The sequence below is a fragment of the Haliotis rufescens genome, unplaced genomic scaffold (genome assembly GCF_023055435.1).
Source record: "Haliotis rufescens isolate VD_foot unplaced genomic scaffold, xgHalRufe1.0.p SCAF_22, whole genome shotgun sequence".
Lineage (NCBI taxonomy): Eukaryota > Metazoa > Mollusca > Gastropoda > Lepetellida > Haliotidae > Haliotis > Haliotis rufescens.
This window is the reverse complement of record NW_025963913.1, coordinates 7,025,708-7,044,454: the sequence shown is the minus strand read 5'-3', so window position 1 is coordinate 7,044,454 and position 18,747 is coordinate 7,025,708. Positions and strand designations below refer to the sequence as shown.

The 18,747-nt window shown below is 38.3% G+C and overlaps 1 protein-coding gene across 1 annotated transcript in view; it reads left to right on the top strand.

The window, feature by feature from the left end:
* Nucleotides 1–15,443, top strand: part of LOC124117086 — a 31,644-nt gene extending 16,201 nt beyond the window's left edge. The window contains exons 12-25 of the mRNA XM_048401470.1: nucleotides 379–612; nucleotides 1,383–1,616; nucleotides 2,389–2,622; nucleotides 3,394–3,627; nucleotides 4,400–4,633; nucleotides 5,405–5,638; nucleotides 6,411–6,644; nucleotides 7,416–7,649; nucleotides 8,421–8,654; nucleotides 9,426–9,659; nucleotides 10,437–10,670; nucleotides 11,446–11,679; nucleotides 12,367–12,591; nucleotides 15,375–15,443. Of these exons, the coding sequence (XP_048257427.1) occupies nucleotides 379–612; nucleotides 1,383–1,616; nucleotides 2,389–2,622; nucleotides 3,394–3,627; nucleotides 4,400–4,633; nucleotides 5,405–5,638; nucleotides 6,411–6,644; nucleotides 7,416–7,649; nucleotides 8,421–8,654; nucleotides 9,426–9,659; nucleotides 10,437–10,670; nucleotides 11,446–11,679; nucleotides 12,367–12,581 (3,023 nt within the window). The 3' untranslated portion in view covers nucleotides 12,582–12,591; nucleotides 15,375–15,443. The remainder of the gene's footprint in view (nucleotides 1–378; nucleotides 613–1,382; nucleotides 1,617–2,388; nucleotides 2,623–3,393; nucleotides 3,628–4,399; nucleotides 4,634–5,404; nucleotides 5,639–6,410; nucleotides 6,645–7,415; nucleotides 7,650–8,420; nucleotides 8,655–9,425; nucleotides 9,660–10,436; nucleotides 10,671–11,445; nucleotides 11,680–12,366; nucleotides 12,592–15,374) is intronic.
* The last annotated feature ends 3,304 nt before the right edge of the window (nucleotides 15,444–18,747 follow it).

The following is an 18,747-nucleotide window of genomic DNA, read 5'->3' as shown; positions in this document are numbered from 1 at the left end:
ACCGTCATTGCTGATTAATAATTACACAGTTCGAATCATTCATATTGTGGTAAACAATGCTGATATTTATTATTGGGTGGATATTATGCACGGAAATACAATGGAACCTCATAAGTACGAGCCCCGTTAATCTAAAAAAAACCGCGATCTATGTTTTCTGTTGGGAAGCTTAATATATGTAGAACAAGGGACGGCACTACTTACCAGTCATTCGTTGATACGGAATTGTTCTATCAGAACGATCTTACTTGTTGCAGAACCGTCTGAATGTACATGATGATACTGCATGTATTTCAAAATTAGGTTTGTTTTCGGCAAAACATATGTAGAAACAGGCAAATTAATAAATATTTAAAAGTCCATTAATCATCGACACAGGTCGACGTGGTCTGATGGACTTCCTGTCTGGTGCCACCAATGGTACCGAGCTCGGAACAGCTTTCAAAGTCATCAATGCTTTTGGCAAAGTCAGCCAGTTCATAGATGATCTGAAGAATCTTGCCCCAGATGCACACAAGGCCTTGAACAGCAGCATCAGCGACATTAAGGGCAGCATGAACGGCATCATCAGTGAAATCACCAGCTCGCTCATGAGTGGTGGGGCTCAGAAAAGTAAATTATTTATATTGTACTTTTCTGAAACTGACCTGTTGACTGAATATTTCTTGTGAGATCACAGTGATGGTAAGTGCCCGGTTAAGGAGCACACGTTGTCTAAAATTGATTTTTCACGAAAAGAGGACTATTCGGTTTGAAACGCTTGGCAACACACTTGACGAAGAACGTTTTTAATTGAGGTTTGTTTTCACACATTAATTGGCCTAAGTTGATTTTCATTCTTGTTATGGTCAACTAAACAGAGACAGGCCTCTATAAATGTACATCCTTTTATACTGGTAAACGGCATTTAGGTTATATTGAGAATACACCTGAACATACTTTTATTGCATTCCTGTGTTTCATTCCAGAAGCAAGATATGTATATGACTTGGAATCAAATCCTGAACCGTCATTGCTGATTAATAATTACACAGTACAAATTATTCATATTGTGGTAAACAATGCTGATATTTATTATTGGGTGGATATTATGCACGGAAATACAATGGAACCTCATAAGTACGAGCCCCGTTAATCTAAAAAAAACGCGGTCTATGTTTTCTGTTGGGAAGCTTAATATATGTAGAACAAGGGACGGCACTACTTACCAGTGATTCGTTGATACGGAATTGTTCTATCAGAACGATCTTATTTGTTGCAGAAGCGTCTGAATGTACATGATGATACTGCATACATTTCAAAATTAGGTTTGTTTTCGCCAAAACATATGTAGAAACAGGCAAATTAATAAATATTTAAAAGTCCATTAATCATCGACACAGGTCGTCGTGGTCTGATGGACTTACTGTCTGGTGCCACCAATGGTACCGAGCTCGGAACAGCTTTCAAAGTCATCAATGCTTTTGGCAAAGTCAGCCAGTTCATAGATGATCTGAAGAATCTTGCCCCAGATGCACACAAGGCCTTGAACAGCAGCATCAGCGACATTAAGGGCAGCATGAACGGCATCATCAGTGAAATCACCAGCTCGCTCATGAGTGGTGGGGCTCAGACAAGTAAATTATTTATATTGTATCTTTTCTGAAACTGACCTGTTGCCTGAATATTTCTTGTGAGATCACAGTGATGGTAAGTGCCCAGTTAAGGAGCACACGTTGTCTAAAATCGATTTTTCACGAAAAGAGGGCTATTCGGTTTGAAACGCTTGGCACCACACACGACGAAGAACGTTTTTAATTGAGGTTTGTTTTCACACATTAATTGGCCTAAGTTGATTTTCATTCTTGTTATGGTCAACTAAACAGAGACAGGCCTCTATAAATGTACATCCTTTTATACTGGTAAACGGCATTTAGGTTATATTGAGAATACACCTGAACATACTTTTATTGCATTCCTGTGTTTCATTCCAGAAGCAAGAAATGTATATGACTTGGAATCAAATCCTGAACCGTCATTGCTGATTAATAATTACACAGTACAAATCATTCATATTGTGGTAAACAATGCTGATATTTATTATTGGGTGGATATTATGCACGGAAATACAATGGAACCTCATAAGCACGAGCCACGTTAATCTAAAAAACAAAGCGATCTATGTTTTCTGTTGGGAAGCTTAATATATGTAGAACAAGGGACGGCACTACTTACCAGTGATTCGTTGATACGGAATTGTTCTATCAGAACGATCTTACTTGTTGCAGAACCGTCTGAATGTACATGATGATACTGCATGTATTTCAAAATTAGGTTTGTTTTCGGCAAAACATATGTAGAAACAGGCAAATTAATAAATATTTAAAAGTCCATTAATCATCGACACAGGTCGACGTGGTCTGATGGACTTCCTGTCTGGTGCCACCAATGGTACCGAGCTCGGAACAGCTTTCAAAGTCATCAATGCTTTTGGCAAAGTCAGCCAGTTCATAGATGATCTGAAGAATCTTGCCCCAGATGCACACAAGGCCTTGAACAGCAGCATCAGCGACATTAAGGGCAGCATGAACGGCATCATCAGTGAAATCACCAGCTCGCTCATGAGTGGTGGGGCTCAGAAAAGTAAATTATTTATATTGTACTTTTCTGAAACTGACCTGTTGACTGAATATTTCTTGTGAGATCACAGTGATGGTAAGTGCCCGGTTAAGGAGCACACGTTGTCTAAAATTGATTTTTCACGAAAAGAGGGCTTTTCGGTTTGAAACGCTTGGCAACACACTTGACGAAGAACGTTTTTAATTGAGGTTTGTTTTCACACATTAATTGGCCTAAGTTGATTTTCATTCTTGTTATGGTCAACTAAACAGAGACAGGCCTCTATAAATGTACATCCTTTTATACTGGTAAACGGCATTTAGGTTATATTGAGAATACACCTGAACATACTTTTATTGCATTCCTGTGTTTCATTCCAGAAGCAAGATATGTATATGACTTGGAATCAAATCCTGAACCGTCATTGCTGATTAATAATTACACAGTACAAATTATTCATATTGTGGTAAACAATGCTGATATTTATTATTGGGTGGATATTATGCACGGAAATACAATGGAACCTCATAAGTACGAGCCACGTTAATCTAAAAAAAACGCGGTCTATGTTTTCTGTTGGGAAGCTTAATATATGTAGAACAAGGGACGGCACTACTTACCAGTGATTCGTTGATACGGAATTGTTCTATCAGAACGATCTTACTTGTTGCAGAACCGTCTGAATGTACATGATTATACTGCATACATTTCAAAATTAGGTTTGTTTTCGGCAAAACATATGTAGAAACAGGCAAATTAAATAAATATTTAAAAGTCCATTAATCATCGACACAGGTCGCCGTGGTCTGATGGACTTACTGTCTGGTGCCACCAATGGTACCGAGCTCGGAACAGCTTTCAAAGTCATCAATGCTTTTGGCAAAGTCAGCCAGTTCATAGATGATCTGAAGAATCTTGCCCCAGATGCACACAAGGCCTTGAACAGCAGCATCAGCGACATTAAGGGCAGCATGAACGGCATCATCAGTGAAATCACCAGCTCGCTCATGAGTGGTGGGGCTCAGACAAGTAAATTATTTATATTGTATCTTTTCTGAAACTGACCTGTTGCCTGAATATTTCTTGTGAGATCACAGTGATGGTAAGTGCCCAGTTAAGGAGCACACGTTGTCTAAAATCGATTTTTCACGAAAAGAGGGCTATTCGGTTTGAAACGCTTGGCACCACACACGACGAAGAACGTTTTTAATTGAGGTTTGTTTTCACACATTAATTGGCCTAAGTTGATTTTCATTCTTGTTATGGTCAACTAAACAGAGACAGGCCTCTATAAATGTACATCCTTTTATACTGGTAAACGGCATTTAGGTTATATTGAGAATACACCTGAACATACTTTTATTGCATTCCTGTGTTTCATTCCAGAAGCAAGAAATGTATATGACTTGGAATCAAATCCTGAACCGTCATTGCTGATTAATAATTACACAGTACAAATCATTCATATTGTGGTAAACAATGCTGATATTTATTATTGGGTGGATATTATGCACGGAAATACAATGGAACCTCATAAGTACGAGCCCCGTTAATCTAAAAAACAAAGCGATCTATGTTTTCTGTTGGGAAGCTTAATATATGTAGAACAAGGGACGGCACTACTTACCAGTGATTCGTTGATACGGAATTGTTCTATCAGAACGATCTTACTTGTTGCAGAACCGTCTGAATGTACATGATGATACTGCATGTATTTCAAAATTAGGTTTGTTTTCGGCAAAACATATGTAGAAACAGGCAAATTAATAAATATTTAAAAGTCCATTAATCATCGACACAGGTCGACGTGGTCTGATGGACTTCCTGTCTGGTGCCACCAATGGTACCGAGCTCGGAACAGCTTTCAAAGTCATCAATGCTTTTGGCAAAGTCAGCCAGTTCATAGATGATCTGAAGAATCTTGCCCCAGATGCACACAAGGCCTTGAACAGCAGCATCAGCGACATTAAGGGCAGCATGAACGGCATCATCAGTGAAATCACCAGCTCGCTCATGAGTGGTGGGGCTCAGAAAAGTAAATTATTTAGTTTGTACTTTTCTGAAACTGACCTGTTGACTGAATATTTCTTGTGAGATCACAGTGATGGTAAGTGCCCGGTTAAGGAGCACACGTTGTCTAAAATTGATTTTTCACGAAAAGAGGGCTTTTCGGTTTGAAACGCTTGGCAACACACTTGACGAAGAACGTTTTTAATTGAGGTTTGTTTTCACACATTAATTGGCCTAAGTTGATTTTCATTCTTGTTATGGTCAACTAAACAGAGACAGGCCTCTATAAATGTACATCCTTTTATACTGGTAAACGGCATTTAGGTTATATTGAGAATACACCTGAACATACTTTTATTGCATTCCTGTGTTTCATTCCAGAAGCAAGATATGTATATGACTTGGAATCAAATCCTGAACCGTCATTGCTGATTAATAATTACACAGTACAAATTATTCATATTGTGGTAAACAATGCTGATATTTATTATTGGGTGGATATTATGCACGGAAATACAATGGAACCTCATAAGTACGAGCCACGTTAATCTAAAAAAAACGCGGTCTATGTTTTCTGTTGGGAAGCTTAATATATGTAGAACAAGGGACGGCACTACTTACCAGTGATTCGTTGATACGGAATTGTTCTATCAGAACGATCTTACTTGTTGCAGAACCGTCTGAATGTACATGATTATACTGCATACATTTCAAAATTAGGTTTGTTTTCGGCAAAACATATGTAGAAACAGGCAAATTAAATAAATATTTAAAAGTCCATTAATCATCGACACAGGTCGCCGTGGTCTGATGGACTTACTGTCTGGTGCCACCAATGGTACCGAGCTCGGAACAGCTTTCAAAGTCATCAATGCTTTTGGCAAAGTCAGCCAGTTCATAGATGATCTGAAGAATCTTGCCCCAGATGCACACAAGGCCTTGAACAGCAGCATCAGCGACATTAAGGGCAGCATGAACGGCATCATCAGTGAAATCACCAGCTCGCTCATGAGTGGTGGGGCTCAGACAAGTAAATTATTTATATTGTATCTTTTCTGAAACTGACCTGTTGCCTGAATATTTCTTGTGAGATCACAGTGATGGTAAGTGCCCAGTTAAGGAGCACACGTTGTCTAAAATCGATTTTTCACGAAAAGAGGGCTATTCGGTTTGAAACGCTTGGCACCACACACGACGAAGAACGTTTTTAATTGAGGTTTGTTTTCACACATTAATTGGCCTAAGTTGATTTTCATTCTTGTTATGGTCAACTAAACAGAGACAGGCCTCTATAAATGTACATCCTTTTATACTGGTAAACGGCATTTAGGTTATATTGAGAATACACCTGAACATACTTTTATTGCATTCCTGTGTTTCATTCCAGAAGCAAGAAATGTATATGACTTGGAATCAAATCCTGAACCGTCATTGCTGATTAATAATTACACAGTACAAATCATTCATATTGTGGTAAACAATGCTGATATTTATTATTGGGTGGATATTATGCACGGAAATACAATGGAACCTCATAAGTACGAGCCCCGTTAATCTAAAAAACAAAGCGATCTATGTTTTCTGTTGGGAAGCTTAATATATGTAGAACAAGGGACGGCACTACTTACCAGTGATTCGTTGATACGGAATTGTTCTATCAGAACGATCTTACTTGTTGCAGAACCGTCTGAATGTACATGATGATACTGCATGTATTTCAAAATTAGGTTTGTTTTCGGCAAAACATATGTAGAAACAGGCAAATTAATAAATATTTAAAAGTCCATTAATCATCGACACAGGTCGACGTGGTCTGATGGACTTCCTGTCTAGTGCCACCAATGGTACCGAGCTCGGAACAGCTTTCAAAGTCATCAATGCTTTTGGCAAAGTCAGCCAGTTCATAGATGATCTGAAGAATCTTGCCCCAGATGCACACAAGGCCTTGAACAGCAGCATCAGCGACATTAAGGGCAGCATGAACGGCATCATCAGTGAAATCACCAGCTCGCTCATGAGTGGTGGGGCTCAGAAAAGTAAATTATTTAGTTTGTACTTTTCTGAAACTGACCTGTTGACTGAATATTTCTTGTGAGATCACAGTGATGGTAAGTGCCCGGTTAAGGAGCACACGTTGTCTAAAATTGATTTTTCACGAAAAGAGGGCTATTCGGTTTGAAACGCTTGGCAACACACATGACGAAGAACGTTTTTAATTGAGGTTTGTTTTCACACATTAATGGGCCTAAGTTGATTTTCATTCTTGTTATGGTCAACTAAACAGAGACAGGCCTCTATAAATGTACATCCTTTTATACTGGTAAACGGCATTTAGGTTATATTGAGAATACACCTGAACATACTTTTATTGCATTCCTGTGTTTCATTCCAGAAGCAAGAAATGTATATGACTTGGAATCAAATCCTGAACCGTCATTGCTGATTAATAATTACACAGTACAAATCATTCATATTGTGGTAAACAATGCTGATATTTATTATTGGGTGGATATTATGCACGGAAATACAATGGAACCTCATAAGTACGAGCCCCGTTAATCTAAAAAAAACGCGGTCTATGTTTTCTGTTGGGAACCTTAACATATGTAGAACAAGGGACGGCACTACTTACCAGTGATTCGTTTATACGGAATTGTTCTAATCAGAACGATTTTACTGGTTGCAGAAGCGTCTGAATGTACATGATGATACTGCATACATTTCAAAATTAGGTTTGTTTTCGGCAAAACATATGTAGAAACAGGCAAATTAATAATTATTTAAAAGTCCATTAATCATCGCCACAGGTCGTCGTGGTCTGATGGACTTCCTGTCTGGTGCCACCAATGGTACCGAGCTCGGAACAGCTTTCAAAGTCATCAATGCTTTTGGCAAAGTCAGCCAGTTCATAGATGATCTGAAGAATCTTGCCCCAGATGCACACAAGGCCTTGAACAGCAGCATCAGCGACATTAAGGGCAGCATGAACGGCATCATCAGTGAAATCACCAGCTCGCTCATGAGTGGTGGGGCTCAGAAAAGTAAATTATTTATATTGTACTTTTCTGAAACTGACCTGTTGACTGAATATTTCTTGTGAGATCACAGTGATGGTAAGTGCCCAGTTAAGGAGCACACGTTGTCTAAAATTGATTTTTCACGAAAAGAGGGCTTTTCGGTTTGAAACGCTTAGCAACACACATGACGAAGAACGTTTTTAATTGAGGTTTGTTTTCACACATTAATGGGCCTAAGTTGATTTTCATTCTTGTTATGGTCAACTAAACAGAGACAGGCCTCTATAAATGTACATCCTTTTATACTGGTAAACGGCACTTAGGTTATATTGAGAATACACCTGAAGATACTTTTATTGCATTCCTATGTTTCATTCCAGAAGCAAGAAATGTATATGACTTGGAATCAAATCCTGAACCGTCATTGCTGATTAATAATTACACAGTACAAATCATTCATATTGTGGTAAACAATGCTGATATTTATTATTGGGTGGATATTATGCACGGAAATACAATGGAACCTCATAAGTACGAGCCCCGTTAATCTAAAAAAAACGCGGTCTATGTTTTCTGTTGGGAACCTTAACATATGTAGAACAAGGGACGGCACTACTTACCAGTGATTCGTTTATACGGAATTGTTCTAATCAGAACGATTTTACTGGTTGCAGAAGCGTCTGAATGTACATGATGATACTGCATACATTTCAAAATTAGGTTTGTTTTCGGCAAAACATATGTAGAAACAGGCAAATTAATAATTATTTAAAAGTCCATTAATCATCGCCACAGGTCGTCGTGGTCTGATGGACTTCCTGTCTGGTGCCACCAATGGTACCGAGCTCGGAACAGCTTTCAAAGTCATCAATGCTTTTGGCAAAGTCAGCCAGTTCATAGATGATCTGAAGAATCTTGCCCCAGATGCACACAAGGCCTTGAACAGCAGCATCAGCGACATTAAGGGCAGCATGAACGGCATCATCAGTGAAATCACCAGCTCGCTCATGAGTGGTGGGGCTCAGAAAAGTAAATTATTTATATTGTACTTTTCTGAAACTGACCTGTTGACTGAATATTTCTTGTGAGATCACAGTGATGGTAAGTGCCCAGTTAAGGAGCACACGTTGTCTAAAATTGATTTTTCACGAAAAGAGGGCTTTTCGGTTTGAAACGCTTGGCAACACACATGACGAAGAACGTTTTTAATTGAGGTTTGTTTTCACACATTAATGGGCCTAAGTTGATTTTCATTCTTGTTATGGTCAACTAAACAGAGACAGGCCTCTATAAATGTACATCCTTTTATACTGGTAAACGGCATTTAGGTTATATTGAGAATACACCTGAAGATACTTTTATTGCATTCCTATGTTTCATTCCAGAAGCAAGAAATGTATATGACTTGGAATCAAATCCTGAACCGTCATTGCTGATTAATAATTACACAGTACAAATCATTCATATTGTGGTAAACAATGCTGATATTTATTATTGGGTGGATATTATGCACGGAAATACAATGGAACCTCATAAGTACGAGCGCCGTTAATCTAAAAAAAACGCGGTCTATGTTTTCTGTTGGGAACCTTAATATATGTAGAACAAGGGACGGCACTACTTACCAGTGATTCGTTTATACGGAATTGTTCTAATCAGAACGATTTTACTGGTTGCAGAAGCGTCTGAATGTACATGATGATACTGCATACATTTCAAAATTAGTTTTGTTTTCGGCAAAACATTTGTAGAAACAGGCAAATTAATAAATATTTAAAAGTCCATTAATCATCGACACAGGTCGTCGTGGTCTGATGGACTTCCTGTCTGGTGCCACCAATGGTACCGAGCTCGGAACAGCTTTCAAAGTTATCAATGCTTTTGGCAAAGTCAGCCAGTTCATAGATGATCTGAAGAATCTTGCCCCAGATGCACACAAGGCCTTGAACAGCAGCATCAGCGACATTAAGGGCAGCATGAACGGCATCATCAGTGAAATCACCAGCTCGCTCATGAGTGGTGGGGCTCAGAAAAGTAAATTATTTAGTTTGTATCTTTTCTGAAACTGACCTGTTGACTGAATATTTCCTGTGAGATCACAGTGATGGTAAGTGCCCGGTTAAGGAGCACACGTTGTCTAAAATTGATTTTTCCACGAAAAGAGGGCTATTCGGTTTGAAACGCTTGGCAACACACATGACGAAGAACGTTTTTAATTGAGGTTTGTTTTCACACTTTAATTGGCCTAAGTTGATTTTCATTCTTGTTATGGTCAACTAAACAGAGACAGGCCTCTATAAATGTACATCCTTTTATACTGGTAAACGGCATTTAGGTTATATTGAGAATACACCTGAACATACTTTTATTGCATTCCTGTGTTTCATTCCAGAAGCAAGATATGTATATGACTTGGAATCAAATCCTGAACCGTCATTGCTGATTAATATTTACACAGTACAAATCATTCATATTGTGGTAAACAATGCTGATATTTATTATTGGATGGATATTATGCATGGAAATACAATGGAACCTCATAAGGACGAGCCCCGTTCATCTGGAAAAAAGCCCGCGATTTATATGTTTTCTGTTGGGAAGCTTAATATATGTAGAACAAGGGACGGCACTACTTACCAGTGATTCGTTGATACGGAATTGTTCTATCAGAACGATCTTACTTGTTGCAGGACCGTCTGAATGTACATGATGATACTGCATACATTTCAAAATTAGTTTTGTTTTCGGCAAAACATATGTAGAAACAGGCAAATTAATCAATATTTAAAAGTCCATTAATCATCGCCACAGGTCGTCGTGGTCTGATGGACCTCCTGTCTGGTGCCACCAATGGTACCGAGCTCGGAACAGCTTTCAAAGTCATCAATGCTTTTGGCAAAGTCAGCCAGTTCATAGATGATCTGAAGAATCTTGCCCCAGATGCACACAAGGCCTTGAACAGCAGCATCAGCGACATTAAGGGCAGCATGAACGGCATCATCAGTGAAATCACCAGCTCGCTCATGAGTGGTGGGGCTCAGAAAAGTAAATTATTTAGTTTGTATCTTTTCTGAAACTGACCTGTTGACTGAATATTTCCTGTGAGATCACAGTGATGGTAAGTGCCCAGTTAAGGAGCACACGAAGTCTAAAATTGATTTTTCACGAAAAGAGGGCTATTCGGTTTGAAACGCTTGGCAACACACATGATGAAGAACGTTTTTAATTGAGGTTTGTTTTCACACATTAATTGGCCTAAGTTGATTTTCATTTTTGTTATGGTCAACTAAACAGAGACAGGCCTCTATAAATGTACATCCTTTTATACTGGTCAACGGCATTTAGGTTATATTGAGAATACACCTGAACATACTTTTATTGCATTCCTATGTTTCATTCCAGAAGCAAGATATGTATATGACTTGGAATCAAATCCTGAACCGTCATTGCTGATTAATAATTACACAGTACAAATCATTCATATTGTGGTAAACAATGCTGATATTTATTATTGGATAGATATTATGCACGGAAATACAAGGGAACCTCATAAGTACGAGCGCCGTTAATCTAAAAATAAACCCGATCTATATGTTTTCTGTTGGGAAGCTTAATATATGTAGAACAAGGGACGGCACTACTTACCAGTGATTCGTTGATACGGAATTGTTCTAATCAGAACGATTTTACTGGTTGCAGAAGCGTCTGAATGTACATGATGATACTGCATACATTTCAAAATTAGGTTTGTTTTCGGCAAAACATATGTAGAAACAGGCAAATTAATCAATATTTAAAAGTCCATTAATCATCGCCACAGGTCGTCGTGGTCTGATGGACTTCCTGTCTGGTGCTACCAATGGTACCGAGCTCGGAACAGCTTTCAAAGTCATCAATGCTTTTGGCAAAGTCAGCCAGTTCATAGATGATCTGAAGAATCTTGCCCCAGATGCACACAAGGCCTTGAACAGCAGCATCAGCGACATTAAGGGCAGCATGAACGGCATCATCAGTGAAATCACCAGCTCGCTCATGAGTGGTGGGGCTCAGAAAAGTAAATTATTTAGTTTGTATCTTTTCTGAAACTGTTCTGTTGACTGAATATTTCTTGTGAGATCACAGTGATGGTAAGTGCCCAGTTAAGGAGCACACGTTGTCTAAAATTGATTTTTCACGAAAAGAGGGCTATTCGGTTTGAAACGCTTGGCAACAAACATGACGAAGAACGTTTTTAATTGAGGTTTGTTTTCACACATTAATTGGCCTAAGTTGATTTTCATTCTTGTTATGGTCAACTAAACAGAGACAGGCCTCTATAAATGTACATCCTTTTATACTGGTAAACGGCATTTAGGTTATATTGAGAATACACCTGAAGATACTTTTATTGCACTCCTGTGTTTCATTCCAGAAGCAAGAAATGTATTTGACTTGGAATCAAATCCTGAACCGTCATTTCTGATTAATAATTACACAGTTCGAATCATTCATATTGTGGTAAACAATGCTGATATTTATGTTGATTGCTATGTGTTTGATTCGAGAAGTATGAATTATTTATGTATAAAATAACCCTAAATTGTCATTGCTGATTAATATTTACACAGTACAAGCTGACCTGTAGTTCGAATACATCCTATGAAATTACAGTAGTTTCCCGTTAAAACTCCACACATTGTATGTATGTGCAGGGTTGATCTTTCTTTCTTATCAACTGGCGACGTTGTTTGTGTATTCCTAGGCCGGCGTGGTGTCCTGGACTTTCTCAGTCAGGCGACTAGTAACACTAAGCTGGGCGCCGCCTTCAAATTCATTGATGCATTTGGTAAAGTTAACAAGTTCATTGACGATGTGAAAAACCTTGCTCCCGAGACCAACCAAGCTCTTAGCAGCAGTATTACCGACATTAAGGACAGTTTCAACAGCATAATCAGTGACTTCGTCAACAGTGTCTGACCTAAGCCAGGTAGGTGTCAGGCAACCAGTATAATATACGCGCAGAGGTGATAGTCCCTTTTCTATTGTCAATCAGCGTGTGAATAACAGACTGTTTGAAGTCACTATAGACAATAACCATGGAAACACTTTACCATGGAATCAGTAGACTGAGCAGTACTTTTCCCTGATGAGGCCCAACAGTGCCCATCCCCAAGATGTCAGTGTTATAACGGATTTGAAAATCTAGCAAGTTTACATCTTGTATGCAGAAGCACAAGAAAATTATGAAAGACTAATGATGGCACCTGGGTATTTCGAGCGCTTTTTCGTTACTTCGATTTTTTTTATCGTTATTTCAATTATTTTCTCGTTATTTCGAGTCACGAGAAAAAACTCGAAGCAACGAGAATAACACGAACTCCTCAATGTACGTTCAAACTGTTTTCTGATTCCATGATGAAAGCGGGTACATAAGGCCATCATCTATGGTTCTGACCATATTCGGCACGGACCCTACCCCATCCCTCTCATCTACTATGTAGAATATATTCCCATTACACGCCAGCCCAAAAATATCGCATTTCATTTGGTATATTATAATATAAATTCTTATTTTGAAGTTTAAGGGATGTCCGAAGATTTAATTGGTTTGACTCGTTCACGTGACTCGTTCATTTTTCAACAAACTTAAAAAAGTGACGTTTACAAAGTATTAAATATACCTTTTGACGTTGACACGAGCTACTTTTCACGGGGAATCCCCGAGTGGAACAATTCAAATCCATAATCACACAAATACTCTGTGAGGTTTTCAATTCCGTGGGAAATTCCCTGTTCTGTGATATCATCCAATGTCATTTTAAGCAATGAAAATTTCTGAAAATGGCCTCTGTAAATTCGGAACATCGTAAATCTCACCATTTCACCATGTTTTGAAATCAAAATATTGGATATTTACTCGGAGAATTGAATTTCAAAAATAGCATATCGGTGATCTCGCGTGTATGTTTTTTATATATTATCAAATCACCAATGACCATTGTGAAACGTCGCCGATAACCCAACAATCGTTTAGAACATTTTGGAAATTACGCAAACACGAACGCCGAAGTAACATTCCGCCATATTGGACACAGTTTACAAAATCAAGTTCGCGTATGCCGGTTATGAGACGACTGTTATATCACGTATTTTCAAACTGAGCTGCGATACATACATCCCTGAATTCCTCATTTTAGAATCAAATGATAAATGGCCTTTGTCACCATAAGAAATTCAAACGAAATAAATAAGATGTGAAAACGAGGTGTGGAAAGAGTGCCACATTTATGTATGTACGAAAGTTCCCAAGTACAATCCCACATACTGATGTCAGCGGACACACCCTTTTGTAAAAGTTTATCACCGGTTGTGATGTCACACGTCAACATATGTTGTACATGAAGCAACTATGAGGTGAAGGTCGGGTGAAAAAAAGAAGAAAGTCATTCTGATGTTCTAACAATAAAAGTAGCTCTCGTTGATGAACAATGAGTTGTGTGTTTAATTTACGGAGTTGGAACAACTTTGTTTTGCGAAAGTGTGAAAAATATGTCCGCTATTGGGTCACTGCATGCCAATGTAACCGGCAACGTAAATCGTCTAAAATGTGCGTCACAGTAAAATTGGCATCCCTCAAACTTCAAATATACGAATATATAGGAAATGAACTTCACATTTACTGGGGTATGAACACTTTGAACCGAGCAAACCACCACAATGTGAAATTCACTTCCAAATTATTACTAACGTGGTGGGGGAATAGTGGTGAGGATGTGTATCAGGTACATTGTATCTCAGAAGGGAAATGAGGAGGATGTGCCTGCCCTTCTGAGTTATGATACAATATACCTGGTACATATCCCCTCCTTCTACCTTTCTTAGTTATGATACAATTTACCTGGTACATATCCCCTCCTTCTGCCCTTTTGAGTTATGATACAATGTACCTGGTACAGATTCACCCCATCTGCCCTTCTGAGTTATGATACAATGTACCTGGTACATATCCCCTCCTTCTGCCTTTCTTAGTTATGATACAATATACCTGGTACATATCCCCTCCTTCTGCCCTTCTGAGTTATGATACAATGTACCTGGTACAGATTCACCCCATCTGCCCTTCTGAGTTATGATACAATGTACCTGGTACAGATTCACCCCATCTGCCCTTCTGAGTTATGATACAATGTACCTGGTACATATCCACCCCTATATGCCCTTCTGAGTTATGATACAATGTACCTGGTACAGATTCACCCCATCTGCCCTTCTGAGTTATGATACAATGTACCTGGTACAGATTCACCCCCACCTGCCTTTCTGAGTTATGATACAATGTACCTGGTACATATCCCCTCCTTCTGCCCTTCTGAGTTATGATACAATGTACCTGGTACATATCCACCCCTATATGCCCTTCTGAGTTATGATACAATGTACCTGGTACATATCCACCCCCATATGCCCTTCTGAGTTATGATACAATGTACCTGGTACATATCCACCCCTATATGCCCTTCTGAGTTATGATACAATGTACCTGGTACAGATTCACCCCCAACTGCCTTTCTGAGTTAGGATACAATAACATAACATAACATTTGTTATTTGAAATCTGACTGACAAATCATATCAGAGCAGCATCCTACAAAGCTGTCGTAGCACGACGACTTTAAAACAAATGTGGCAGTTAAGACTACTACACGCGTTACGACACAAAGGCATACTGTTTGATATGCATGTATAATTTACACGCTCTACTATTTGCAGGTGTTTAACGGTGAACAGCCTCGAGTGAAGACTCTGTAGACAAACAGTTAAAATAAATAATGTCTGGCCTGTCGTTTCCTTGTTTTGAAGGTGGCTATACCGTGTATTGAATATACCAAATCTGAAAGTATTTTTTGAAAATTTATGGTGAGTGGGTATGGTTTTACGCCGCTTGTAGCAATATTCCAGCAATATCACGGCGGGGGAAAACCAGAAATGGGCTTCACACATTGTTCCCATGTCCCGTGCATTCTCCAAGGTGCAAATGTCTCAAAATATTGCTACTATTGTACTTCATTGACATGCGTTGATGGGGTAGCAATTTAGGATATGTACTGCTTTATATTTGCTTGGAAACATGATGGACCAGTTAAGAGCTATGAAACGGGATGAGTATTGGAAGGTTGCGGTTTTGGAATCCAGGAGTATTTGTTGTTCTACAGATGGTTTCTTGAGGTAGCATTTTTCTCCGATGATGACGTATATGAATCGTTACTTTTGAATGTTGTGTTATATCTTGCTACGAACCCGTTACACTTAGCCAAGATGGGCACAACAGGGTTGAGCTCACAATGTCTGACTGGCGCACGTAAGACAACGTAGCCGTGTTGTGCCGCCAACACATATGTCTTGTACTTTACTGGTTTCTTATTCAGCAGAATTCTCTCCAGGAGTTGAACTTTCGTTTCATATGGTCTGAAGTCGACAATGTCATACATTCCTGTATGGTCGCCTTCAGACTAATCATGGCTTGGGCGACAGTATCTGATCCCCGGACGTTATATTAACTTGCGTTATCCTTGACACCAACACTGGCGTTGTTTAAAATGGGCAATAGCTGAAGTTCCAAACAGTCTATGAACACTTCACCTCCTATAATTTCCTTATGAAAATCACCAGTTTTCCTTTTCGCCTCGAAAACTAAGACACATCTATCAATATACCCCATATCATGGGTTGAAGCATGCAAAGCAATGACAAGTTTACCTTTACCTGATGGTCTGTGGGGGCTTTTTGTCCATCTGCCGATAGCCGTTTTTTTATCATACCGCAGACTTGATGGTATGAATTGAAAACCCAGTAGCTTGGGCAGTTCGGTAATTGACCCTATCTAAATTAATTAACGATTTCCCTCTATCTCCCTAAAATGTAAAGAACTTGTATACATTTCCCAGTACAGACTCCATATCGTGTACCATAGTTATGGCAGCCTGGTTCCCTGGGTATGCTGCGCTGGCGCTACACTGACCCAGGCAATGACTGCACAGTGGCGGCCACCACCAGAGGAACAAACATGGTGGACACGCCATGTATTTACTATAGAAAAACGCTAGAACGGGTGGTTACACAATGAAATTAATAATAAATAGATCTAATAATTTGGGAAAAATAATTGATTAATTCGAATCTAGCGTTGTTTAACTATGTGTGTGCTTGTAGTGTGAGTGGCCAAATAATAAAGAATATGTTCATTATTTTGAATTAATTTGGTACAGTGGCATACACATGCATGTGTATTCTCTTTTTCACAGGATGAAAAAAAATAAAGATGTAAAAGTAGTCATGGTGTGGCAATTAATGAAGCAACTGAAGACACTTCAGCATGAGGTTGTAGAAAACTTTATTATAAATTACACCATTGGCAGGTTTTCTAGTTGATATGGAAACTCACTATGCAATGAAATTCTACTAGATAACAATGCCATGTTTGAGATCCAGACACTCAAATAGTTTGTCCTGAAAGTGGCCAATGATTTTGTCAAGAAAACCAGAGGAATCTATGTGTGAAACTCCCACTTTCAAGGGCTGTAGTTTATCAAAGACATAATTGGTATAAAGCAATGCAGTTGTTAAAATTTAAAAACGTCCCCCATCTGTCTATTGTCATTAACATGAAGTAACAAATAACCATAACTTTCAAGTAAATAAAAATAATTATAATTTAAGATGTATCTACTAACCAATCTACATTAACTCCAAAGGGTTTTGAACAATCAGACATCTGAGAAAATTCCATCTTGGTTTTTTTACTAAAAATTTAACAATCTAAAAATTTGCAAAGCTGATGAACCTGATGTCCTGAATAAAAGCAAAAACAAAAATTAACATAATCAGTTTGGGAACTTGTTCGTATGTAAATTACAATTCAAAAATGGTCAACAAGTTGAAAGCAAAGTCACTGATTGTGTGTTGATGCAGGTATAGAAGCAGTACTGTTAAAGCATACATGTAAGAGTGTGAAACAAACATTCAAATGCATCATTTTATCCACTGGCTGAATATATGATGATATCATATAACATGTATGTGATTTATTGCTTCTGTCAGATCTACATGTATATCATGCTCTGAATGTTTTCAGTATGTGCTTTGATTCTGGCTTTAAGCCCCCAAAACTATGATACTCATAGTTAAGACAGGTTTCATTGGTACCGGTAATCATCATCCCTAGTTAAACAGTTCACAAATAAATAGTGGAAAGTACACATGTCTTCAGCTTTCATCCTCAAATATTACAATTTCTGTGCACTTTTAATGTTATTTATTACCATAATGATCATACTGGTTTTTTTACTATGCTTGAACAATTATGTAACTTAACTTCTTTTATTGAGTAGTTTATTTGTAGATAATTCCGTACACAGATATTTCATCAAACATGATGATTATAATCATAAGTTTTTTTCAATAATAATGGTATGCACTTCTTTATGATGCTCTGTAGATGGATTTCCCAGTGGCTGTATAGCATCATATGGAATACACATGGATGTGTATGCCACTGTACCAAATTAATTAAATTTTATGAACATATTCTTTATTATTACCCCATTCAAACCTAAGTTTTTAACAAGCACAGATATAGTTCAGAAACACTAGATCGAAATTATTCCAATATGTTTCCAAAATTATTATATCTATTTATGATTAATTTCACTGTGTAATAAGAAAACAAATGCCAAATATTGTGAAAAAATCCAAGGCCAAATATCAGAACCAATGACAGACCCTATCATTAAACACCATTATTACGGATACTGGGCGTTCAATAATTCCGTTTAACCACCATTACACAATGGGAGAAAACGGGGTATAATCGGCGACATTTGCGTAATCAGATTTTCTGAAATAAAGATGCTAACAGTATTTCATTGACGTGGTCGTTTAATTCCATTTAATATGTATACGATTTCGTGACAACAGTGAGCTGACACGAAATATTTACGCAAATATCACTGTTGAAATTGGTGCGTGTGTCATTGTTTACATTTCACCGATGTGACAACCGCTTTCGAGTCTCGAAACAGCTTAAATAATTTCTTTAAGTGGCATTTAGAAGTTGGTGTGATGAAGTAAGACAGGTGCTATGGAT